At 41.9% G+C, this 24251-nt stretch overlaps 1 protein-coding gene and 1 pseudogene across 1 annotated transcript; both read left to right on the top strand.

The window, feature by feature from the left end:
• The first annotated feature begins 3808 nt into the window (after positions 1-3808).
• LOC134479621 (igE-binding protein-like) lies at positions 3809-9754 on the top strand (annotated as a pseudogene).
• A 7632-nt stretch (positions 9755-17386) lies between these two features.
• Positions 17387-18319, top strand: Or7a38b (olfactory receptor family 7 subfamily A member 38B). Its single transcript, XM_087559914.1, has one exon. The coding sequence runs from the start codon at positions 17387-17389 to the stop codon at positions 18317-18319; it is 933 nt and encodes a 310-aa protein (XP_087416040.1).
• The last annotated feature ends 5932 nt before the right edge of the window (positions 18320-24251 follow it).

The raw sequence follows: 24251 nt of genomic DNA, 5'->3' as shown, positions 1-24251 counted from the left end.
AATTGTTCCAAGAAATAAGCTGGAGTAGCCATTCTAATATTGAATGAAATTGAATTTTAATCAAAAGTTATCAAAAATGATAAGGAAGGGCACTTCATACACATCAAAGGAAAAATCCACCAAGATGAACTCTGAATTCTGAATTTCTATGCTCCAAATGCAAGAGAACCAACATTCATAAAAGAAACTTTACTAACGTTCAAAGCACACACTTCATCACAGACAATAGTAGTGGGAGAATTCAACAACCAACTCTTTTCAATTTACAGATCATGGAAACAGAAGCTGAAAGAGATACAATAAGGCTAATAGAAGTAATGAACCAAATGAACTTGACAGATATCTATAGGATATTTCATCCTAAAACAAAAGAATATATTTTGTTCTCAGTACATCACAGTACCTTTTCCAAAATTGAGCATACAATCAGTCATGAAACAGGACTCAACAGATACAAGAAGATTGAAATTATCCCATGCATCCTATCACATCACCATGGACTAAGGCTGGTCTTCAATAACAACAAAAACACCAAGACAACCATACAGATATGGAAGCTGAATAATGTTCTATTCTATCATAATTCAGTCAAAAATGAAATAAAGAAAGAAATGAAAGACTTTTTGGCATTTAAAGAAAATGAAGGTACAACATACCCAAACTTATAGGACACAATGAAAAGAGTAGTAAGAGGAAAACTCATAGCTCTGAGTGCCTCCAAATAGAAACTTCAGAGAGCAGATGTTCTGTTGTAATGACCATTGCTGTCGTCAAGGTGTATTACAGAGCAATAGTGACAAAAACCTGTATGGTATTGGTACAGAAACAGGCAGGTAGATGAATGGAATATAATTGAAGACCCAGTAATGAAGCCACACACGTATGATCACTTGATCTTTGACAAAGGTACTAATACCATCCAGTGGAAAAAAGAGCATTTTCAAGAAATGGTGCTGGTTCAACTGGAGGTCAGCATGTAGAAGAAAGTATATTGATCCATTCTTATCACCCTGTACAAAGCTGAAGTCCAAGTGCATCAAGAACCTCCACATCAAACCACATACACTGAAACTAAAAGAAGAGAAAGCAGAGACTAGCCTTAAACACATGGGCACAGTTGAAAATTTCTTGAACAGAACACCAATTTCTTATCCTCTAAGATCAAGAATTGACAAATGGAATCTCATAAAACTGAGAATCTTCTGTAAGGAAAAAGACATTGTCAATACGACAAAACAGCAGGCAACAGACTGGGAAAAGATCTTTACCAATCCTACATCCGGTAGAGTGCTAATATCCAATATACAAAGAACTCAAGAGGTTAGACTTCAGAGAATCAAATAACCCTATTAAAAATGGGGTACAGTGATAAACAAAGGATTCTCAACTGAGGAATATCGAATGTCTTGGAAGCACCTGAAAAATGTTCAACATCTTTAGTCATTAGGGAAATGCAAATCAAAACAACCTTGAGATTCCACTTGACATCACGCAGAATGGCTAAGATCAAACTCAGGTGAAAACAGGCTGGTGAGGATGTGGAGAAAGAGGAACATTCCGCTATTGTTGGTGGCATTGCAAGGTGTTACAATCACTCTGGAAATCAGTCTGACGGTTCCTCAGAAAATTGGACACAACACTACCTGCAGACCCAGCTGTACCACTTCTGGGCATAAACCCAAATGATGCTCCAACACATAACAAGGATGCATACTCCCTATGTTCATAGTAGCCTCATTTAATAGCCAGAAGCTGTAAAGAACCCAGATTTCCTTCAACAGAGAATGGATACAGAAAATGTGTTACTCCATTTACACAATGCAGTATTATTCAGCCATTAAAGACAATGACTTCATGAAACTCATAGGCAAATGGATGGAAGTACAAAATATCATCCTGAATGATGTAACCCAATCACAAAGACACACATGGTATGCACTCAGTGATAAGTGAATATTAGCCCCAAAGCTTGAATTACCACAGATAAAATCCACAGACCACATGAAGCTCAAGAAGAAGGATGACTAAAATGTGGATGCCTCAGTCCTTCTTAAAAAGGGGAACAAAAATATTCATAGGAGGTGTTATTAAGACAAAGTTTGGAACAGAGACTGAAGGAATGGTCATTTAGAGCCTTCCCCACCTGAGTATACTATTCAGTTAATAAAAACAGTGACATCATGAAATTCTTTGACAAATTAATTTAACTTCAAAATATCATCCTGAGTGAGATAATGCAATCACAAAAGAACACACATGGTATCCAATATAAGTAGATATTAGCCCCAACTGGTAATACCCAAGATACAATTGACAGACCACATGAAGCTTAAGAAGAACAATCACATTATTGGTGCTTCTGTCCTTCTTTAAGGGGGCACAAAATATATGAGGTAGAATGTGGGATGGACATGGGATGAATAGATCAGTGGAAGTGGAAAAGATGACACAATCAGGTGTGAGAGGAGACAGGGATAATATACACAGTGCCAGTAATGTGAACATAGGTGTGTAGCAACTGTGGATGGGTAACTGGGGTTAGCCAACAGCAAGTCCCATGTGTCAGGAAAGCAAGAGGCGCCCAAGACCCAAGATGGATGAGATTAGCTGAAATGCCCAATAAAGGGGAGGGAGAACCTGTAGAGAACAGAGGTTAATAAAGGCTCCCACCCTTCCCAATATTTTAATCCAGAATTGCTCCTCCCTAAAGGAAATAAAGGGGCAAAGAGTGGAGCGGATGTGAGGAGCTGTCCTCACATATGTGAGGAGCTGTCCTCACATACTCCATTACAAGATGGCACCGGCATCCGGCAGAACGCACCTAGTAAAAAGGGCAATACGCAGGCGCCTGGTAACTTCCCTACTCAAAGGGACACGTACGCTTTGGTACGTCATCTGGCATAATTGGCAGCGACCAGTCAGAGAGTGACACATCCTAGGCGAGGATAGTTTCCTATATAAGGGCCGGTTATTCCTCACTCGGCGTCTCCGCATTGAAAGCTTATGCTCTCCCTCTCAAGACGCATTAAAGCTTTTCTGCAGTAGGATCCTGTGTGTGCTGCGTCGTTCCTGCTGGCGAGACGTAGCGCGGGACATCTGGTGCGGAAAACCCGGGAAAGACCTCACCATCGTCAGCACCTTTGGAGATCCCTTGGCGACAAGGAGGATTCAGATCTTCAGGTAGGTACGTTTGGAGAGGCAGGCCTCTCTTGGACTTTGGTCTAGGGTTGTCACCGCCTTGGGAAGGATTTGTTGAGGCTATAGTATTTGTCCTGGGAGCCACCCTACTCTTTCTTATTATTATGTTCTGTTTTCACCGTTTTTGCTGTTAAAAGGACGATCACAGGAGCTGAAGGCACGTCTCAGTCTCTCGTATGTAAGTGAGCTTCGCGCAGCTCCCTTTTACCTTCGATTTTGACTGTTGAGGAGCAAGGACGCGATAAGGCCGACGTAGATAAATGGCACCATCCGGGGAGGCGCATGTAAGACTCCCGTACATAAGAGAGCAGCGTGTCCGTCTCTACCCTTTCACCTCACGCCTTGTCAGACGGACGTAGATAAGCTGCCGGCGTTCCTGGCCCATCATGAGATCCTCACAGTCTGTGGTCACGGCCTTGGAAACAGTGTTAAAGCAGAGGGACATCAAAATTGGAGGAAGAACACTTAAAAACTTTGTGAAGGAGGTGGAGAGGGTGGCTCCTTGGTTTGCCTGTTCAGGCTCATTTATAATTGCCTCATGGAACAAACTTGGAAAGGACCTTGACAGAAAATTGGCGGAAGAGGATCTGCGCCTAGGGACCAAAGCTATATGGAAGCTGGTAAGAATTGTTTAAAGGATGAAACGTGTAAGGCAACAGTAGTAGAAGGACAGGCCACTCTCGAGGTAGTCCTGGACAGTATGTCAGAAACCGAACGAAGTGAAAGGTTGGGCGCACGCAAGAAAAAGGACGTCCTAAGAAAGAAAAACGGCCCTCCCGGTAAGTCCACAGACAAGGGAGCGTTGAAATTTTCAGATTCCAGCACTTCCTCCTCTACACATAAACCAGGAGGGGGAGCCAGCCTATACCCTGTGAAAGAGCAGGAAGCGCTGAACCTCGACAGTTCTGAAAGCTCTGAAAATAAAACCTTCGACTCAGAGGAGGAGGCTGAGCTAGATGAGGAAGCAGCTCAATATGAGGAGGAAAGATATTACCCTGATGAATGTAGGGGAAGTAATAGAAGGGTTCTAGCGCGGCCGCCACCAACGGCGCCCCCTCCATATGAGACACGCTCACGCGCCTTCTCACTAGTCCCCGAGAGGGTGAGAAGAAAGCTGAGTATGACATTTCCTGTCTTTGAGACTCTGGAGGGAGGACGGGTCCATGCCCCTGTTGAATATAATCAGATTAAGGAATTAGCGGAATCAGTTAGAAAGAATGGAGTCACGGCCAACTTTACTCTAACACAACTCGACAGGTTGGCCATGAGGCATTGACACCAGCTGATTGGCAGATGATTGCTAAGGCAGCCCTTACCAGCATGGGCCAATACATGGAATGGAAAGCGCTCAGGTATGAGGCAGCCCAAACACAGGCCAGAGCGAATGCTACGGCCTTAATACCTGAGCAACAGGAATGGACTTTCGAACTCTTAACAGGACAGGGCCACTTTGCAGCTGATCAGTCTGCTTACCACTGGGGCGCCTATGCTCAGGTCTCCAGCACGGCTATTAGAGCCTGGAAGGCACTGTCCAGGAGAGGAGGGATTGATAATCAACTTACAAAAATCATTCAGGGACCCCAGGAAAATTTCTCAGATTTTGTAGCTAGAATGACAGAGGCTGCAGGACGAATCTTTGGCGATCCTGAACAAGCAGCACCGCTTATAGAACAGCTCGTTTTCGAGCAAGCCACCCAGGAGTGCCGAGCAGCCATAGCCCCCCCAAAGAAATAAAGGGCTACTGGATTGGCTTAGAGTCTGCAGGGAACTTGGAGGGCCCCTTACTAACTCAGGCCTGGCGGCCGCCATTCTCCAATCCCAGCGACGCCCCGTTAAAGGGACGGATAAAAGATCATGCTTTCAATGTGGGAAAACAGGCCATCTAAAAAGAGACTGCAGGATGACAAAAGGAGACAGGGGGGTCTGCAACCCTCTGTGTCCGATGTGGCAAAGGCTACCATCGGGCTGACCAGTGCCGATCAGTGAGAGACATTAAAGGCAAACTACTCCCTCCTTTGGAGACTCGGCCTAATGAGATGTCAAAAAACGGGCTGGTGGGCCCCCGGTCCCAGGGCCCTCAAAGATATGGGAACCGCTTTCACAGGGCCATGACCCCGGCAGAGGAGGTCCCCCAATAGGCGACACAAAATTGGACCTGCGTGTCGCCTCAGACTTCTTTCTAATGCCCCAGATGGGCATTCAGCCAATTCCTGCTCAGACTGTGGGGCCTCTACTCCCAGGAACCATAGGCCTTGTCCTTGTTAGAGGATCTCTTGCCGTACAAGGACTGATAGTCCATCCAGGCCTTGTTGAAGCTCAGCGCTCTCATGATGTTCAGATTCTTTGTTCAAGTCCCGATGGGGTTTTTTCCATAAGTATAGGAGATAGAATAGCACAGTTATTAGTCCTTCCGTGCTCCCAGGCCACGATACAAGATACCAAGGGACCCATGGGGTCCACTGGTCATGATTCAGCATATTTGGTGGTTCACCTTAACAACCGCCCAAAATTGAGCTTAGAAATTAATGGAAAGAAATTCGAAGGCATACTGGATACTGGGGCTGATAAAAGTATAATTTCCTTAAAATGGTGGCCTCAATCATGGCCTACCACAAAATCTTCTCACTCGATACAAGGATTAGGCTACCAGTCATGCCCTATGATCAGCTCTGCCACTCTAACTTGGACAACTGCCGATGGCTGACAGGGACAATTTATTCCTTATGTACTTCCCCTGCCTGTTAATCTTTGGGGGAGGGATGTTATGCAGACCATGGGACTGACCTTATCTAATGAATACCCCCCACAAGTGGCCCACATGATGTCAAGGATGGGCTATAAGGAAGGGAAAGGCCTAGGGCGATTAGAACAGGGTCGTCTCACGCCCATTGAAACGATCGCCAACCCCCATAAACAAGGCCTGGGTTTTTCCTAGGCGCCATTGGGGCAGCATGAACCATACCATGGAGGACGGAAGACACGGTGTGGGTTCCCCAATGGCCATTAACCTCTGAGAAATTACAGGCAGCTACAGGACTGGTGGATGAACAATTAAGATTGGGACATTTGGAGCCCTCCACCTCTCCTTGGAACACCCCAATTTTTGTAATAAGGAAAAAATCAGGAAAATGGCGACTACTCCATGACTTGAGGGCCATTAACGATCAGATGGAATCCCTCGGACCCATTCAGTGGGGCCTTCCTATACTCTCGGCCCTACAAAAAGATTGGAATTTGGTAATAATAGATATCAAGGATTGTTTTTTCTCTATTCTGCTTTACCCCCCTGATAGGCCCAGGTTTGCTTTTACTGTCCCATCAACTAATCATACTGAACCTGATAAAAGATACCAGTGGAAGGTCCTACCTCAGGGCATGGCCAACAGCCCTACGATGTGTCAGTTATATGTTCAGGAAGCCCTCAAACCAGTCAGGGAGACCTATCCAAATTTACTGTTAATCCATTACATGGATGATATATTGATGTGTCATAAAGACTTAGAATTACTCAAACAAGCCTATTCCTTATTACAAAAAACCCTTAAACAATGGGACTTACATATTGCTACAGAAAACGTCCAAATTGCTGACACAGGTCATTTTCTAGGATCCATTATTTTCCCTGATAAGATTATACCCCAGAAACTGGAAATCCGTAGAGACCACCTCCATACTCTTAATGACTTTCAGAAGCTCTTGGGAGATATCAACTGGTTGAGACCATTTTTGAAAATCCCTTCCGCGGAATTAAAACCTTTGCTCAAAATATTGGAAGGGGACGGCCACATCACCTCCCCTCGTGTGCTAACTCCCGCTGCAACCAAGGCCTTACTAAAAGTAGAAGATGCCATAAAACAGGCCCAATTGCAACGCATTGATTGGTCTCTACCTTTTTCACTCTGTGTACTAGATACCAAGGATTTACCCACTGCAGTTTTATGGCAACAAGGTCCACTGTTATGGATCCATCCACATGTTTCCCCTGTGAAGATTATTGATTGGTATCCAGCCGCAGTAGCACATCTGGCTATTAAGGGCCTAAGAGCTGCCATCTGTCATTTTGGGACTCCACCCTAATCTTTGATTATCCCATATACACCCTACCAGGTCCAAACTCTAGCCGGTACCTCTGATGATTGGGCAGTGCTGCTCACATCCTTTACAGGGAAGATAGATAATCATTATCCTAAACACCCCGTATTGTGTTTTGCAAGATTACAACCTGTTGTTTTCCCTCGAGTCACATCCCACAGACCATTAAAGGAGGGGATAACAGAGTATACGGATGGGTCAAAAACAGGGGTGGGAGCATATGTGGTAAACTCCCAAGTATTCTCACGACAATATTTTGAAACCTCACCCCAAGTGGTAGAATGCCTAGTGGTCATGGAAGTCATTGAAAAATTCCAGGTTCCTCTAAATATTGTTTCAGATTCCTCCTATGTGGTTAATGCTGTTAGTATTCTTGAAACCGCTGGTATAATTAAAACCACTAGTAAGGTGGCAGATATTTTCTGAAAAATCCAAATTATCCTATTAAATAGAAGATTCCCTGTATACATTACTCATATACGGGCCCATTCTGGACTCCCTGGCCCAATGAGTTCAGAGAATGATTTGGCTGACAAAGCCACAAAAATGATAGCTGTGGCCCTGGCCTCTCCTTTAGAGGCCGCTAAAGCCTTTCATGGCAATTTCCATGTCACCGCAGAAACTTTACGCCACCGCTTCTCTATAACTAGAAAAGAGGCACGTGATATAGTCACCCAATGCCAACAGTGCTGCCAGTTCCTCCCACTTCCTCACATCGGGGTCAACCCGAGAGGAATACAGCCATTGCAAATCTGGCAAATGGATGTTACTCATAATTCTACTTTTGGAAAATTACAGTATGTGCATGTATCTATAGACACATGTTCTGGCATTCTACATGCCACCCCAATTACAGGAGAAAAAACAACACATGTCATTCAGCACTGCCTTGAAGCATGGAGTGCTTGGGGAAAGCCAAAATGTGTAAAAACTGACAATGGCCCCGCCTACACATCTCAAAAATTCCGTCAGTTTTGTGCTCAGATGCAGGTTACCCACCTGACGGGCCTGCCCTACAACCCTCAAGGACAGGGAATCACAGAGCGTGCTCATCGGACGCTCAAATCATATTTAATAAAACAAAGAGGGGGAATTATGATAGAACTCCCCCCAACACCCCGAGTGGTCACTGCTCTGGCCCTTTTTACCTTAAATTTTTTAAATCTTGATGAAGCTGGACAAACAGCAGCTGAGCGACATTGCTCAGAGCCCAAGAGGACAAAAGAATTAGTCAAATGGAAGGATGTATTGACAAATGAATGGAAAGGCCCGGATCCTGTTTTAATAAGATCCAGGGGAGCTGTCTGTGTTTTTCCACAGGACAATGAAAATCCCATATGGATCCCAGGACGACTTACTCGGAGCATCACAGCAAGTTATCAAGAAGGGACTGGGACTCCTGCACCTCCTCACTCTTCTTCCATGGATGCCAGCAACAGTGCAGGGCGAGCTACGATGGGGAATAATGTCAACCTTTCCACTCCCGATGCCGGTGATGTACCACTAACAGGGATTTAGGGTTGGCCTATTTACCTGAGATTCCACAGGTTGAATTCACCTGAGGATCCACAGGTTGAACGACTAAAAGAAAATAGGACTATTCCCCTAAAGGGCAGCCTTTGTTTTGGCATATTCAACAAAACATCTTTTGATCTCCCTTGCATTATGTTATGTAATCAATCTTCTGCTTGGTTAAGGGAGACCACATGGGGAACTGGTAGGAGGACATTGTGGCTAACGCCACAGTTCTCTATGGTGGTGGCCTTACATTGCGTTAATGGTAGCTGCACTGATCTTACACCCATGGCGATGCTACTTGGAGGAAAGGGCAAAAAGGGACGGTTGTCATTTTCCTGGACAGGGAACATCTAACCTGCTGCCTCTGTCTGGACAGCTACTCATATAAAATATCGCAGTAGTTACCCGCATGCCTCGCTTTATCCAGATCCCTGTTGATACCCCGGGGACCATGACCTTATTTAGAGGAAAAAGAGATTTTGGTACTTCTGCAATTATTGCTGGCATTATTGCTACGACAGCAGTCGCTGCCTCGGTTACTGCCTCGGCATTGGCCTTGTCAAATTCAGTACAGACAACCCAAACTATCAATGATTTATCGGCCACTATCTCTGTGGCTCGGGACAGACAGGCCTCAGCCAGTACTCAGATATAGGGAGGCCTTATGCTTGTCAACCAACGTATAGATCTGGTCCGAGAGCAATTAGACATTCTATGGCAACTGGCCCAGCTTGGCTGTGAGCAAAAACTCCCAGGCCTTTGTGTCACCTCCATATAATATGACAAATTTACCCGAGCTGCTAATCTGTCTAAGAGTCTTTCACAGCATCTGTTACAGAATTGGACCTCGGAGGTTGAACAGACACTTCGAGAGCTGAGAGCGACCATCATTCAAGTAAATTCTACCCGACTGGACCTGTCTTTGACGGAGGGATTGTCGTCCTGAATCACCTCAGCAGTCTCTTATTTCAAGGAATGGGTGGGAGTGGGACTTTTTGGAGTGATCCTCTGCTGTGGATTATTGTTACTCCTCTGGTTGCTTTGCAAATTGAGATCTCAAACAAGAAAGGACAAAGTAGTGATCGCCCAGGTGCTTGTAGCCCTTGAACAAGGAGCGTCAGCCGATATCTGGTTGACCATGCTCAAGCAACAGGTCGCCGGCTGGACAGCTCTTGCACTCCTAGAACCTCGGTTCATTGCACAGGATTAGAGTGTCCGGCTTGAGCAGCCCATGAGGGGTGACGAGCTTAGCATCGCACAGGGAAGTTCTACCAAGTACACTCCCTGGAAGGCATGTCATATTACATGAGGGTTTCTGCCCCAGTTTTCCCTCCCTCGAAAAATGGCAGTGCGACGGGTCGGGAGTGCCCTGGGTCCCAACAATAGCCTAAGGGTATCACTCTTGTACAGGTTCGCCAACTTTGTACGAGGATATTACCTCTGTCTTTGCCCTCCTATATCTGGGTGTCCTGTCTGCTTAAAAAAACAGAAAAGGGGGAGATGTGAGGAGCTGTCCTCACATATGTGAGGAGCTGTCCTCACATACTCCATTACAAGATGGCACCGGCATTCGGCAGAATGCACCTAGTAAAAAGGGCAATATGCAGGCAGGCGCCTGGTAACTTCCCTACTCAAAGGGACACTTACGCTTAGGTACGTCATCTGGCATAATTGGCAGCGACCAGTCAGAGAGTGACACGTCCTAGGCGAGGATAGTTTCCTATATAAGGGACGGTTATTCCTCACTCGGCGTCTCCACATTGTAAGCTTATGCTCTCCCTCTCAAGACGAATTAAAGCTTTTCTGCAGTAGGATCCTGTGTGTGCCGCGTTGTTCCTGCTGGCGAGACGTAGCGCAGGACAAGCGGAGACTGAAGGAAAGGCCATATAGAGACTGCCCCATTTGGGGATCCATCTCATATGCAGTCACCAAACCCAGTCACTATTGGTGATGCCAAGAAGTGCTTGCTGATAAGAGGCTGATATAGATATTTCCTGAGAGGATCTGCCAGAGCCTTACTGATACAGACAAGGATGCTTTCAGTTAACCATCATACTGAGCGTGGGGACCCTAATGGAGGAGTTAGGGAAATGACTGAAGGAGCTGAAGGAGTTTGTAGCCCCATAGGAAGAACAACAATATCAACCAACCAGAGCACACCAGAGCTCTCAGGGATTAAATCACTAACCAAAGCTTACACATGGAGAGACCCATGGCTCCAGGTGCACATGTATCAAAGGATGGCATTTTCTGGCATCAAAAGGAAGAGAAGCCCTTGGTCCTTTGAAGGCTCAATACCCCAGTGTAGGGGAATGCCTGGGCAGAGATATGGGAGCGGGTGGGTGGGAGGGGAAGCATTCTTATAGAAGCAGGGGAAGAGAGTATGAGATAGGGGGGAACCAGGACATGGAATAACACTTGAAATGTAAATATATTAAATATCCAATAAAATTTAAAAAATTAACTTAAAAATGTTCAGCATCTTAAGTCATCATGGAAATGCAAATCAAATTGACTCCAAAATTCTATTTTACACCCATCAGAACAGACGCAATCAAAAACTCAAGTGACAGCACATGTTGGTAAAGGTGCAGAGAAAGGGCAACATTATTCCACTGCTAATGGGATTGAAAATTTGTGCAACCACTCTGGAAATCAGTCTGGTGGTATCTCAGATAATTGAAGATAGTTCTATCTGAGTATCCAGCTATACCACTCCTAGGTATATTCCAAAAACATACTCCACCACACTGCTGGGTCTCATATGTTCATAATAGCTTTGTTCTTAGCCAGAAACTGGAAACTACCCAGATGTCCCTCAACCAAAGAATCAATATAGGAAATGGGGCTGAGTTACCCAATATACTATCTAGCTATTAAAAACAAGAACGTCATGAAGGTTGCAGGCAAATGGATATACCTTGAATGAAGTAACCCAGACCCAAAAGGACCTGCATGGTATATATACTCACTTATAAGTGTATATTAGACATAAAGTAAAAGATACCCATGCTATACTCCACAGACCCAAAGAAACTAAACAAGGAGGTAGGCCCAAATGAAGATGCTTAAATCTCCCTTCGAATGGAGAATAAAATAGTGCATGCTGACAGGAACCTGATATAACTGTCTCCTGAGAGGCTTTGCCAGAGCATCGACAAATACAGAGATGAATTCTGGCAGTCACCCAGCGAACTGCCAATGGGGTTCCCATTGGAGGAGTTAGAGAAAAAGAGTAAAGGAGCTGAAGGGGTTTGCAACCCCATAAAAAACAACAATACCAACCAACCAGAGCTCCCAGGGACTAAACCACCATCCAAAGAGTACACATGGACAGACTCATGGTTCCAGCTGCATATGTAACATAAGATGGCCTTGTTGGGCAGCAATGGGAGAAACCCTTGGTCCTGCCAAGGCTGTATTCCCCAGTGTAGGGGAATGTTGGGGTGGGGAGGAAGGAAGAGTTAGGTGGTTGGGTAGAAGAACACCTCCATACAAGAAGGGGGAGGGGGAGGGTATAGGAAGTTTATGGATGGGAAACCAGGAAAGGAGATAACATTTGAAATGTAAATAAAAAATATTCAATAAAAAAGAATGTAGGCCCAAGCAAGGATGCTTGAATCACTCTTTGAATGGGAAATAAAATACTCATAGGATACACAGAGAGACTGGGTGGGAGAGGGAATGGAAGGAAGGGTGTTGTCAGGTTCAAGTCAAGACAGGAGAGAGAACCAAAGAGCCAAGAAAATGAATGGAAATCTGCAGCTGCCAATGGTCAGGGTGGTAGGAATCTCTAGGAAGTGTCAGAGACCTGGGGTAGTGGAGGCTCCCAGGAGTCAAGGAGTGGGAATGTAGCTGGAATGCATAGCAGTGGGATGTGGAACCTGAAGAGGCCACCTCTGTGTCCTCTCCCATATTAAATTAGTAATAAAAATAACTTCCACTTAATCATTCCATATATTGGTCAAGTCGATAGTTTATACAGTTAATACTCAACCAACTGGCCTCTAACACTCCCAGCTCTAATGAGAGAAATAGATCGTTGTAATGGACAGTGGTGACTGTAGATGCACGGCTGTTCACAGTACTGAAAGTAACACCTGAAAGCACAGTTCTAAACAGGACCCTTATACTCACCCCAATTCATGATTGACTGCATATAGGAACGATCTTATATAGAGACACACAGACACACATACATGCAAGATGCTTAGTTCTGAGCATGACAAAAGCAAAACCGCCATGACATCACTGTGACTGAAGTAGGGAGATGGTGTTCTGCTCCTCCCTGATGAACTACTGACTACTGACAAATTCTTATAGTCATTCGTTTTAGTTTTTTGGCCACTGAGGACCCAAACAGACTTCAGTGTATAGATCTACACTTATGACCAGAATCATGATACTACTTAATTTCAGTGAGTCTGAAAAAAAATAAAAATATAATAAGAAGGGGGAAAGCTGAAGGTGAAAGGCGGACCAGGAATAAGAAGCTGTAGGAAGAGGGGTGAGTTGGGATTGATTTGTAACAATCAAAATGTATATAAGACTTGTATGAAATTGTCAAAGACAAAGTACAATAAGGGCAAAGAGAAAGGTTGGTGAGGTGGAGCAGAAGCTAGCACATTTACTACCATGCCATCGGTCCAGGTTTCGTGCCTGGAACACACATGGTAGCCCAAAACCATCTCTAACTCCAGTTCTACAGTATCTAATCCCCTATTCTGGCCCCTGAATGTGCACTTCATGTATACAGGCAAACAAACATACACACATATTTTCAGACACAAGGTGATGACAATTTTCTAAAGCATTGGGGATTTTTGTACAAGGCACTGACTAATATTTTAAAGGTTCTTGAGATTAACTTGAGAGAGGCCATTTGTGTTGAGCTATAGGAAAATGTCAATGGGGTAAAGTTGCTAGGACACAAGACCTCTAGAGAGAAGTAGTTTATGGAGAAGAGACAACCAAAGGTCATTGGTCCCTGGGAATCAGCAAAATTAAAATCTTGGCTTTCCAGACCTGTGCCCCAGAGGGTAATCAGCTGCTTAAAGGATAATGATGTAAAAATAGGGAAATGTGCAAATATAGGACACTTCAAGCTCATCTTCTGATGGCCTTCAGAGTATGCAGTCTTGGACAGAAGCTGGAGAGGGAGAACTCATTGCATTCTAAGTCCTAAGTGTTTCCAGTTCTTTGTGCTGTGTGAACTGGTTAAAAGCTTCAGTTTCAACATTCAGGGAGAATCTTGAGCTATCATTCAGAGAACCTCTTCAAAGAGAGTGCTCAGGTGAGTTTCAGAACACTGTAGACACTGCAGGAGAGTGTCAAAGATAACTGATCCTGTTTGTCCATCTGAGGACACTGGAGAGCCAGTCCCTGTTAGTGTAGTGGGATTTCTCTAAGCTTACATTGCCATTCAAGTTCATTACAGTGTAGGAACTACCCAGTAATCTTTACGGTTAAAAGTAATGGAACGATGAAGGGCTGTGGTGCAGTGAAATAAAGCCATTTTGTATTAAATAAGATTTATTGTGTTTATGATGATGAGAAACGTCAGTAGAAAACATTCTCACATATTGTTGAGAAATGGCTACTAAACATCACCTCTTGCACACACACACACACACACACACACACACACACGGGAGGGGGGGAGAGAGAGAGAGAGAGAGAGAGAGAGAGAGAGAGAGAGAGAGAGAGAGAGAGAGAGAGAGAGAGAGAGAGAGAGAGAGAGAGAGAGAGAGAGAGAGAGAAAAGTATTGTTTCAGTCTTTGAGTCTCAATGTTTCTATAAGGTTATTGGTCACTTCCTTTCTCTACTGAAAATGCCTATGAGGTCTTTTTTTGTGTTGTGGGAACATTTATATTTCTGGTATCGAGTGCACTTTTTCAGCGTATATATTAGAGTTCTTTCATTTTTTCACAAATTGCCTGCTTGCCACTTATCCCTTTAATGTTCCTATATGTGTTTTTGGTAATAATTAAAAGTTTGTTTTGTATACCTGTACCTGTTATAATCAGCCACCATTAGGTCATTTTTACATGCTTCCAGCGTGTTTCTTCATCTTTGTTTATTCTTCTTTTGCTATTCGCATGTCTGCAATGAGATATAACCTCAAAAGGGGAGGCTAGCATCAATTTATTCATTATTTACATGGTACAAATCACCTAGGAAACATCCATGTACTTGAGCATACTTGTACATGTAGCTCCTTGATACACATTACGTTTTGATAAAGCAGCCTCCATGTATTTATAGGTGGTTTTAAATCATATTTGCTTACTTTCAAGTCTTCAAGAGTTTATGGTGGCTGATTGAAATACATACAGGTAAACAAAACAAACTTCTAAATATTACCATAAACATACGTAGGAACATTAGAGGGATAAGTGGCAAGCAGGCAATTTGTGAAAAAAAATAAAAGAACTCTAATACATACAATTAAAGGTTACTTACCCCTTGTAATGTCATCAAAAATTGTTCTTTTAGATATTTGGTTCATATTGAAGCACACTAAACAAAAATAAAAATGTTATATAAAGTAGAGGATGTCACTGGTCTAGGAAAATAGATCATAGGAGAAAAGGAGATTCAAACTGCTACCAAATAATACTTCATGAGTGCTGAAGACCTCAGGATCTGCAGTATGCCAAGGGGATCCCAGTTTGAAACTTATTATGTATACATTCACATCTAATAATTATTTCATAGAATAATTAAAAAGTTACTTTAAAAATGTACACGTCATTTATTACATGCTTTTTAAACAAATTTAGAACAGAGGAATGTAAATCCTTATAACATATGTAAGTAATAAATGTTGAAGGAAAGAGCAGCACTAAATCCCTTGATGTGACCATCGCATGCTGTGTACTTGTGTGGAGTTATCCCTCTGAATCCTATGCATATTAGAAGTTACTGGGGATAAATTAAAAGCCACAATCAATGACAACATAATAGTAACACTGCACGGTATCATGATTACCCTTCCTTTCACTCCTTTGTGCTTCCCTACCTTTAGCCACACTAAAGAAATCATGTCATACTAAAACATTGTATGATTGTGGACATGGTAATAAGAAAGAATGAGAGAGGGGACACATAGAAATTGTAGTAGAGTAGGGAAATGTGATTGAGATCCTCTCTATAAAAGTGCAGATATGTCACAATGAGCCACAGCACTTTGAATAAATAAAAGTAGTGATGATACTAAATAAAATGAAAAAAAATCTCCATAATCTCAAGGTACCAAGGAATAAAGATTAGGTGATGCTGCCCTTTTCTGTCTCAGGGGTTCTTATTATATCTTAAACTCTCTTTCTACATAGTATGTGTGCTCCTTGCTCAAACATGTGTATGAAATGCTCCAGCAGCATTCTAGGCCTGTCATTATGCCTTATATATCTCCTCCAATTGCTTTTCTCTCCCTATCTTCCCAATAAGTAAGAGCCAGGGACATCTGCAAATGAATGTTCATACTACAGATTAGCTGTTTGACACCTTGTAGACTACTGTATACTTGAGCCTGTGGATCCACTGGGATGATATTTTGTGTTCTTTTTCATAGATTTATAATTATATCCATACTGATATAACAATTTTACTTTTAGGTCAAATTGTAATTCTTGGTGTGAAGCAATTTCACTCTTCAGTGTCTAGAACTATCATCTGTCATACATGGAAGCTTCATTAGAGGCTGGGATGTTTCTAAGCATCTAATGAGGCACAGAACATCCCACTACACCGGTTGATCTGGTCAGAATGTTATCTGGCTCCTATGCAGAAAGTCCTGGGTGTGAAACCCCAAAAATACATAAATCACAGATATATGCAGGCACATTACAGACAAATAAAGACAGCTTCTATCTTCCTTTTCAATTATATATGCTTTAATATTCTTCGCTGAGTTATCACTCCTTGTCCTGTTAAAAGATAACTGCTTTTAAATCTTTAGTTCTCTCTCTCTCTCTCTCTCTCTCTCTCTCTCTCTCTCTCTCTGTCTTCTCTCTCCCTCCCTCTCTCCATCCCTTCTTCTCACCCCTCTCTCTGTGCTCTCTCTGTCTCTTGTCTTTGAGAGAGAGTGTTTGTGTGTGTGTGTGTGTGTCTGTGTGTCTATGTGTCTGTGTGTCTGTGTGTCTGTGTTCACATTATTAAAAGGGTGAAATCTGCTGAATCTATACATGGTCAATATGCATGCAATCACCCCAAAGAGAGAAGATTGTATTTTTTGTTTGCCTACATTCTATTCATTGAGCCATAGACGTGAAATACTTTTTGTTGTTACCAACTTCTATAAATCTCTAAACATAGCCTGAACTATATTAATCCCTCACAATATTTTTTCATAATAATCTTCAAATTGTAGAATTCTTTGGAACCTTTTAATGGAATGGTTCAGAGAGTGAAAGAATGTCTGTCTATCACAATTACCAGGAGGGACTCCTTAAGTTGAACAATTCCATGAAAACAATTCAGAAGTTAATTTGTTGGAAACATAAGATGTAACATATCACATATATCAGGAATGTGAGAAGAAGAGCCTTGTTACCTTTCCTTTAGACACATGTGACTGATGGAATCAGGGAACAGCACAAGAAGATTTTCAAGTTTTTTTCTTCTTGGATTTTCAGAAAACCCACAACTTCAATTCCTCATTTTTGCACTGTTCCTGTCCATGTACCTGGTAACAGTGCTTGGGAATCTGCTTATCATCATGGCTATCATCACACAGTCTCATTTGCATACACCCATGTACTTTTTCCTTGCTAACCTATCTTTTGTGGACATCTGTTTCACCTCCACCACCATCCCAAAGATGCTGGTAAATATACACACCCAGAGCAAGACCATCACCTATGTACACTGTATTAGCCAGATGTGTGTCTTCTTGGTTTTTGGAGAACTGGACAACTTTCTCCTGGCTGTGATGGCCTATGACCGATATGTGGCTATCTGTCACCCACTGTGTTACACAGTCATTGTGAACCACCGGCTCTGTATCCTGCTGCTTCTGCTGTCCTGGGTTGTCAGCATCTTCCATGCCTTATTACAGAGCTTAATGGTGCTACAGTTGACCTTCTGTGGAGATGTGAAAATCCCCAACTTCTTCTGTGAGCTCAATCAACTGTCCCAACTCACCTGCTCAGACAACTTTCCAAGTCACCTCATAATGCATCTTGTACCTGTTATGTTGGCAGCCATTTCCTTCAGTGGCATCCTTTACTCTTATTTCAAGATAGTGTCCTCCATATGTTCTATCTCCTCAGTTCAGGGGAAGTACAAGGCATTTTCTACTTGTGCTTCTCACCTTTCCATTGTCTCCTTATTTTATAGTACAGGCCTCGGGGTGTACGTCAGTTCTGCTGTGGTCCAAAGCTCACATTCTGCTGCAAGAGCTTCGGTCATGTATACTGTGGTCACTCCCATGCTGAACCCCTTCATTTATAGTCTAAGGAATAAAGATGTGAAGAGAGCTCTGGAAAGACTCTTAGAAGGAAAACTGTAAAGTGTATCAATGGACTGGATGAAGTTTCCATGATTGCAGAGGGTGCAGCTACAGAGCCAGAAACTGGGGCTCTTTCTTCAGATCACACAGGGATAGATACCTCTGTATATTTTATGGAGAGTCTGGAGAGATTGTACAAAGGTAGAAGAGTACTTGTTGCTCTTCAGAAGACCAAAATTTAGTTCCTATAAATCAAGCTCCAAGGGATGAAATGCTCTCTTCTCAGCTTTCTAGATACCTAACCCAACCGGCACAATACCACACACACACACACACACACACACACACACACACACACACACACACACACACACACACACATATATATATTGATAAGAAAAATAAAATTGATCTTGTAATTATACATAAGTATTCCCTAGAGTTTCCATTCCTCTCATTCTTGCTGTTGACATGAATCCTGCAAGCCACATTACTAAGATATTTGTTCTCTCTGTTGTGCAACAATTTTCTCGTTTCTAGTTGTCCTGGATTCCCAGAGTTATTCCAAACACAGGACTAAAATTATATAGGTCAACAACACTTAAAAATAATTTCTTTACATGCGACAAAGACCAAAGGGACTCCCCTCTTGCTGATGCCTGACAAGGCCCATCCTCTGCTACACATGCAGCTGGAGCCATGGGTTGTTCCATGTGTACACGTTGGTTGGTGGTTTAGTACCTGAGAGTTCTGGGATGTCTGGTTGATTGATATTCTTCCTATGTGCTTGAAAACCCTCTCATTTACCTCTGTCCTTTCTCTAACTCCTTCATTTGGGACCCCATTCTCAGTCCAGTGAGCGTACACCTCTGTATTTGTCAGGCTCTGGCAGAACCTCGCAGGGAAAAAAAATCTATATCAGGTTTCTGTCAGCATGCACCTCTTGACATCCCCCAAAATGACTGGGTTTGGTGGCTGCATTTAGGATGGATCACCATGTTTGGCAGTCCCTGAATGGCCTTTCCTTCAGTCTCTACTTCATATTTTCTCTCCATATTTCCTCCCATGAGTATTTTGTACCCTCTTCTGAGAAGTACTGAGGCATTCACAATTTTGTCTTTCTTCTTCTTGATCTTCTTGTAGTCTGTAAATTATATCTTTGTATTTCGAGCATTGGGGCTAAAATATCAACTTACCAGTGAGTACATATGTTAATTCCTTTGTGCTTGGGTTGCCTCACTAAGGATGATATTTTCTAGTTCCAACCATTTGCCAAGAATTTTATGAAGTCATTGTTTTTAATAGCTGAGTAATATTCCATTGTGTAGATGTACCACATTTTCTGTATCCATTCCTCTGTTGAAGGGCATCTGTCTTCTTTCCACCTTCTGACTATTATAAATAAGGCTGCGATGAACATAGTGGAGCATGTGTCCTTGTTATATTATCAACCATCTTTTGGGTATATGCCCATGAGTTGTATACCTGGGTCCTCAGGTAGTACTATATCCCATTTTCTGAGGAACCTCCAGACTGATTTTGAAAGTGGTTATACCTTCCTGAAATCCTGCCAACAATGGAGGAGTGCTCACCTTTCTCCACATCCTAGCTAGCATCTGCTGTCACCAGAGTTTCTGATCTAAACCATTCTGACTGATGTGAGATGGGATCTCAGGGTTGACCTGATTTGCATTTCCCTGATAAATAAGGGTGTTCAACATTTTTCAGGTGCTTCATGGCCATTCCCCATTTCTCAGTCGAGAATTTTTTAAAAGGTTTATTTATTTATTTATTTATTTATTTATTTATTTATTTATTTATTTATTATATACAAGTACACTGTAGCTGTCTTCAGACACACCAGAAGAGGGCATTAGATCTCATTACAGATGGTTGTGAGCCACCATGTGGTTGCTGGGATTTGAACTCAGGACCACTGGAAGAGCAGTCAGTGCTCTTAACCACTGAGCCATCTCTCCAGACCTGAGAATTTTTTGATTAGCTCTGTACCCCATTTTTATTAGGGTTATTTGATTCTGTGGAGTCTAACTTCCTGAGGTCTTTGTAAACATTGGATAGTAGCCCTCAATCAGATGTAGGATTGGTAAAGATCTTTTCCCAATTTGTTGTTTGCCATTTTATCCTAATGACAGCATCCTTTGCCTTTCAAAAGCTTTGTAGTTTTATGAGGTCCCATTTGTCGATTCTTGATCTTAGAGCATAAACCATTGCTGCCCTATTCAGGAAATTTTACCCAGTGCCTATGTGTTTGTGACACTTCTCCACTTTTTATCAGTTTCATTGTATCTGGTTTTATGTGGAGGTCCTTGGTCCACTTGGGTTTGAGCTTTGTACAAGACAATAAGTATGGATTGATTTTGATTCCTCTACATTGTGAGTGCCAGTTGAACCAGCACAATTTATTGAAAATGCTGTCTTTATTCCACTAAAAGGGTTTAGCCTTTGTCACAGATCAAGTGAACATAGGTGTGTGGCTTCATTTAGGGGTCTTCAATTCTATTCCACTGATCTACCTGCCTGTCGCTGTACTAATACCATGCAATTTTTATCATTATTTTTCTGTAATAAAGCTTGAGGTCAGTGACATGTTTCCCCCAGAAGTTCTTTTATTGTTGGTGATAGTTTTTCCTATCCTGGATTTATTGTTATTCCAAATGAATTTGCAAATTTCTCTTTCTAACTCTATGAAGAATTGATTTGATGGGGATTTCATTGAATCTATATATTGCTTTTGGCAAAATGGCCATTTTCACTATTACTCCTATGACTCCATGAGTATGGAAGGTCTTTACATCTGCTGAGACCTTCTTCAATTTATTTTTTCATAGACTTGAAGATCTTGTCATACAGAGCTTTCACTGGCTTGGTTAGAGTCACACCAAGGTGTTTTATGTTATTTGGGACTATTGTGAAGGGTATCGTTTCCCAAATTTCTTTCTCTGCCTGTTTATCCTTTGAATAGAGGAAGGCTAATGATTTGTTTGAGTTAATTTTATACCAGGCCACTTTGCTGAAGTTTTTTTAACCAGGCTTAGTAGTTCTCTAATGGAACTTTTGGGGTCACTTAGGTATACTATCATATCATCTGCAAATAGTGATATTTTGCCTTCTTCCTTTTCAGTTAGTGTTCTTTTGCCCTCATTTTGTTGTCTGATTGCTCTGGCTAGGACTTTCTGTAATATATTGAATAAGTAGGGAGAGAGGGGGCCAGCCCTGTCTAGACCTGATTTTAGCATATTGCTTCAAAATTCTCTCCATTTAGTTAAATATTGGCTACTGGTTTACTGTATATTCCTTTTTACTATGTTTAGGTATGTACTTTGGATTTCTGATCATTCCAAGACTTTTAATGGGAAGGGGTGTTGAATTTTTCAAATGCTTTCTTGGAGTCTAATGAGATAATCATGTGGTTTTTTTTCTTTGAGTTTGTTTACATAGTGGATTACGTTGATGGTTTTCCATATATTGAACCATCCCTGTATTCCTGGGTTGAAGCCTAGGTGATCATGATGAATGATCGTTTTGTTGGGTTCTTGGATTCAGTTTACAAGAATTTTATTGAATATTTTTGCCTTGATATTCATAAGGGAAATTGGTCTGAATTTGTCTTTCTTTGTTGGGTCTTCTTGTGGTGTAGGTATACCCATAATTGTGGCATCATAGAAGGAATTTGGTAGTCCTCCCTCTGTTTCTATTTTGTGGAATAGTTTGGACAGTATTGGTATGAGGTCTTCTAAGAAGGTCTGATAGAATTCTGCACTAAACACATCTGGTTCTATGCTTTTTCTGGTTGGGAGACTTTCATAACTGCTGCTAATTCTTTAGGAGTTATGGCTCTGTTTATATGGTTTATTTGATCCTGATTTAACTTTATTACCTGGTATTACCCATTTCATCTAGATTTTCCAGGTGTTTTTGAATATAGACTTTGTAGTAGGATCTAATGATTTTCTAAATTTTCTCAGATTCTGTTATTTTGTCCCCCCTTTTCTTTTCTTTTTTTTTAATTTAGAGAATACTTTATTAGTTTTTGTAATCAAACCCACGTATATAAGACCTTACATATTTAATACAGTGTGTTACCCCTGTACAAATGGAAAAAACTTAAGTTCAACATTTCTAGACCAATATGGCTGTTAATTTCTGTACAGTGCCAACTCAACACAGTAAACGGGGATACTTCTTTCGAAAGTTGACAGCACAGGTAAAGTTTCAAAAAATTCAAATTATATATCTGCATATATATATTTATATTTATATAAAAAGACCAATAATAGCAGTGTGTTATGCATCAACAGCAGCAACAGCTTTTCCAGGTTCTGCAGTCATCTGAACAAAACTGTAGAGACATCCAGCACACTCCATTAAAAAAAAAAAGTAAAAAAACAAAACCCGAGAAAACAGCACAGTTCTGTTACTCTTGTGGTACCTGGCACCATTTTTTTTAAATTAGCTTCTCAATCATCATCTGGAAAGAAAACATTCTGAGCAACATCATTAAAAACAGCTCTGATAAAACACGGTCACTACTACGTATCATAAAGCAGGTACAAGCTATTTTACATCCACAGAGGTATGATACAGTACTGTCCTACATCTATAATACTAGAGGATACAATTTAAAAGGCATTATTTGAGACTTGATTCTACTTTTCCAGCAGAGGGCCCAAAGGATGGTGTGACACAGCTTTGTAAAGAAACATACTCTAGACAGGATTTCCTTTCACTAGTGGCACAGTTCTAAGGATTCATTCTCTCCATGAATGTCAGCTAAAACCGTTATTAAAAAAATGAAATATCCCTAGAACAAAACCGTATAACCACCGGATTCACATGAAGATGACCTAGTGGAGACAAGCTGGACCTCACCTTACCAACAAGCTATCAAATCTGTTATGTTTAAACAGTGAGACCCCCAAGGAAGGAGATGCCAAGTAGTGCTTCAAAGCTTCGGACCACAATCATACACAGCATCCTTTTCAACAGAAGCAGAAGGTCATCTGAATATGCTCATGGATGCTGACATCAACATTTAATCATCTCCTCACTCATCCAGGAAGAGGGGGAGATCAGTTACTACTGTACTTTATTGTGTTCAACCAAATCACCATGTTACAAAAATAGCAAGCTGCCATAATAAAAAATAAGGCTCCTCTATCCAGCACCAGATAGCATCATTTTACATTCAAGCCTAGAAATTGCACACTTATAAACCAATCGAAGATGAGAATTGAGAGTTCATCTTGGTGGATTTTTCCTTTGATGAATATGAAGTGTCCTTCCTTATCTTTTTTGATGACTTTTAAATGAAAATTGATTTTATTTGATATTAGAATGGCTACTCCAGCTTGCTTCTTCTGACCATTTGCTTGGAAAGTTGTTTTCCAGCCTTTCACTCTGAGGTAGTGTCTGTCTTTGTCTCTGAGGTGTGTTTCCTGTAGGCAACAGAATGCAGGGTCCTCATTGCGTATCCAGTTTGTTTGTTTTTTTTGTTTGTTTGTTTTTTTAATTTGTATTTTCTTTTTTTTTATTTATTTTATTTTATTTTATTTTATTTTTTTTAGGTGCTAATTCTTTTTTTTTTTTTTTTTTATTAACTTGAGTATTTCTTATATACATTTCGAGTGTTATTCCCTTTCCCGGTTTCCGGGCAAACATCCCCCTCCCCCCTCCCCTTCCTTATGGGTGTTCCCCTCCCAACCCTCCCACCATTGCCGCCCTCCCCCCATAGACTAGTTCACTGGGGGTTCAGTCTTAGCAGGACCCAGGGCTTCCCCTTCCACTGGTGCTCTTACTAGGATATTCATTGCTACCTATGGGGTCAGAGTCCAGGGTCAGTCCATGTATAGTCTTTAGGTAGTGGCTTAGTCCCTGGAAGCTCTGGTTGCTTGGCATTGTTGTACTTTTGGGGTCTCGAGCCCCTTCAAGCTCTTCCAGTTCTTTCTCTGATTCCTTCAACAGGGGACCTATT

The sequence above is a fragment of the Rattus norvegicus genome, chromosome 7 (assembly GCF_021556685.1).
Source record: "Rattus norvegicus strain SHRSP/BbbUtx chromosome 7, alternate assembly SHRSP_T2T, whole genome shotgun sequence".
Classification (NCBI taxonomy): Eukaryota; Metazoa; Chordata; class Mammalia; order Rodentia; family Muridae; genus Rattus; species Rattus norvegicus.
Note: the sequence above shows the minus strand (reverse complement) of the source record. Positions and strands in the feature narration are given on the sequence as shown.

Excerpts from the sequence above, each read along its gene's own strand:
- Or7a38b (XM_087559914.1), top strand. The coding sequence starts at position 17,387 with ATGGAATCAGGGAACAGCACAAGAAGATTTTCAAGTTTTTTTCTTCTT.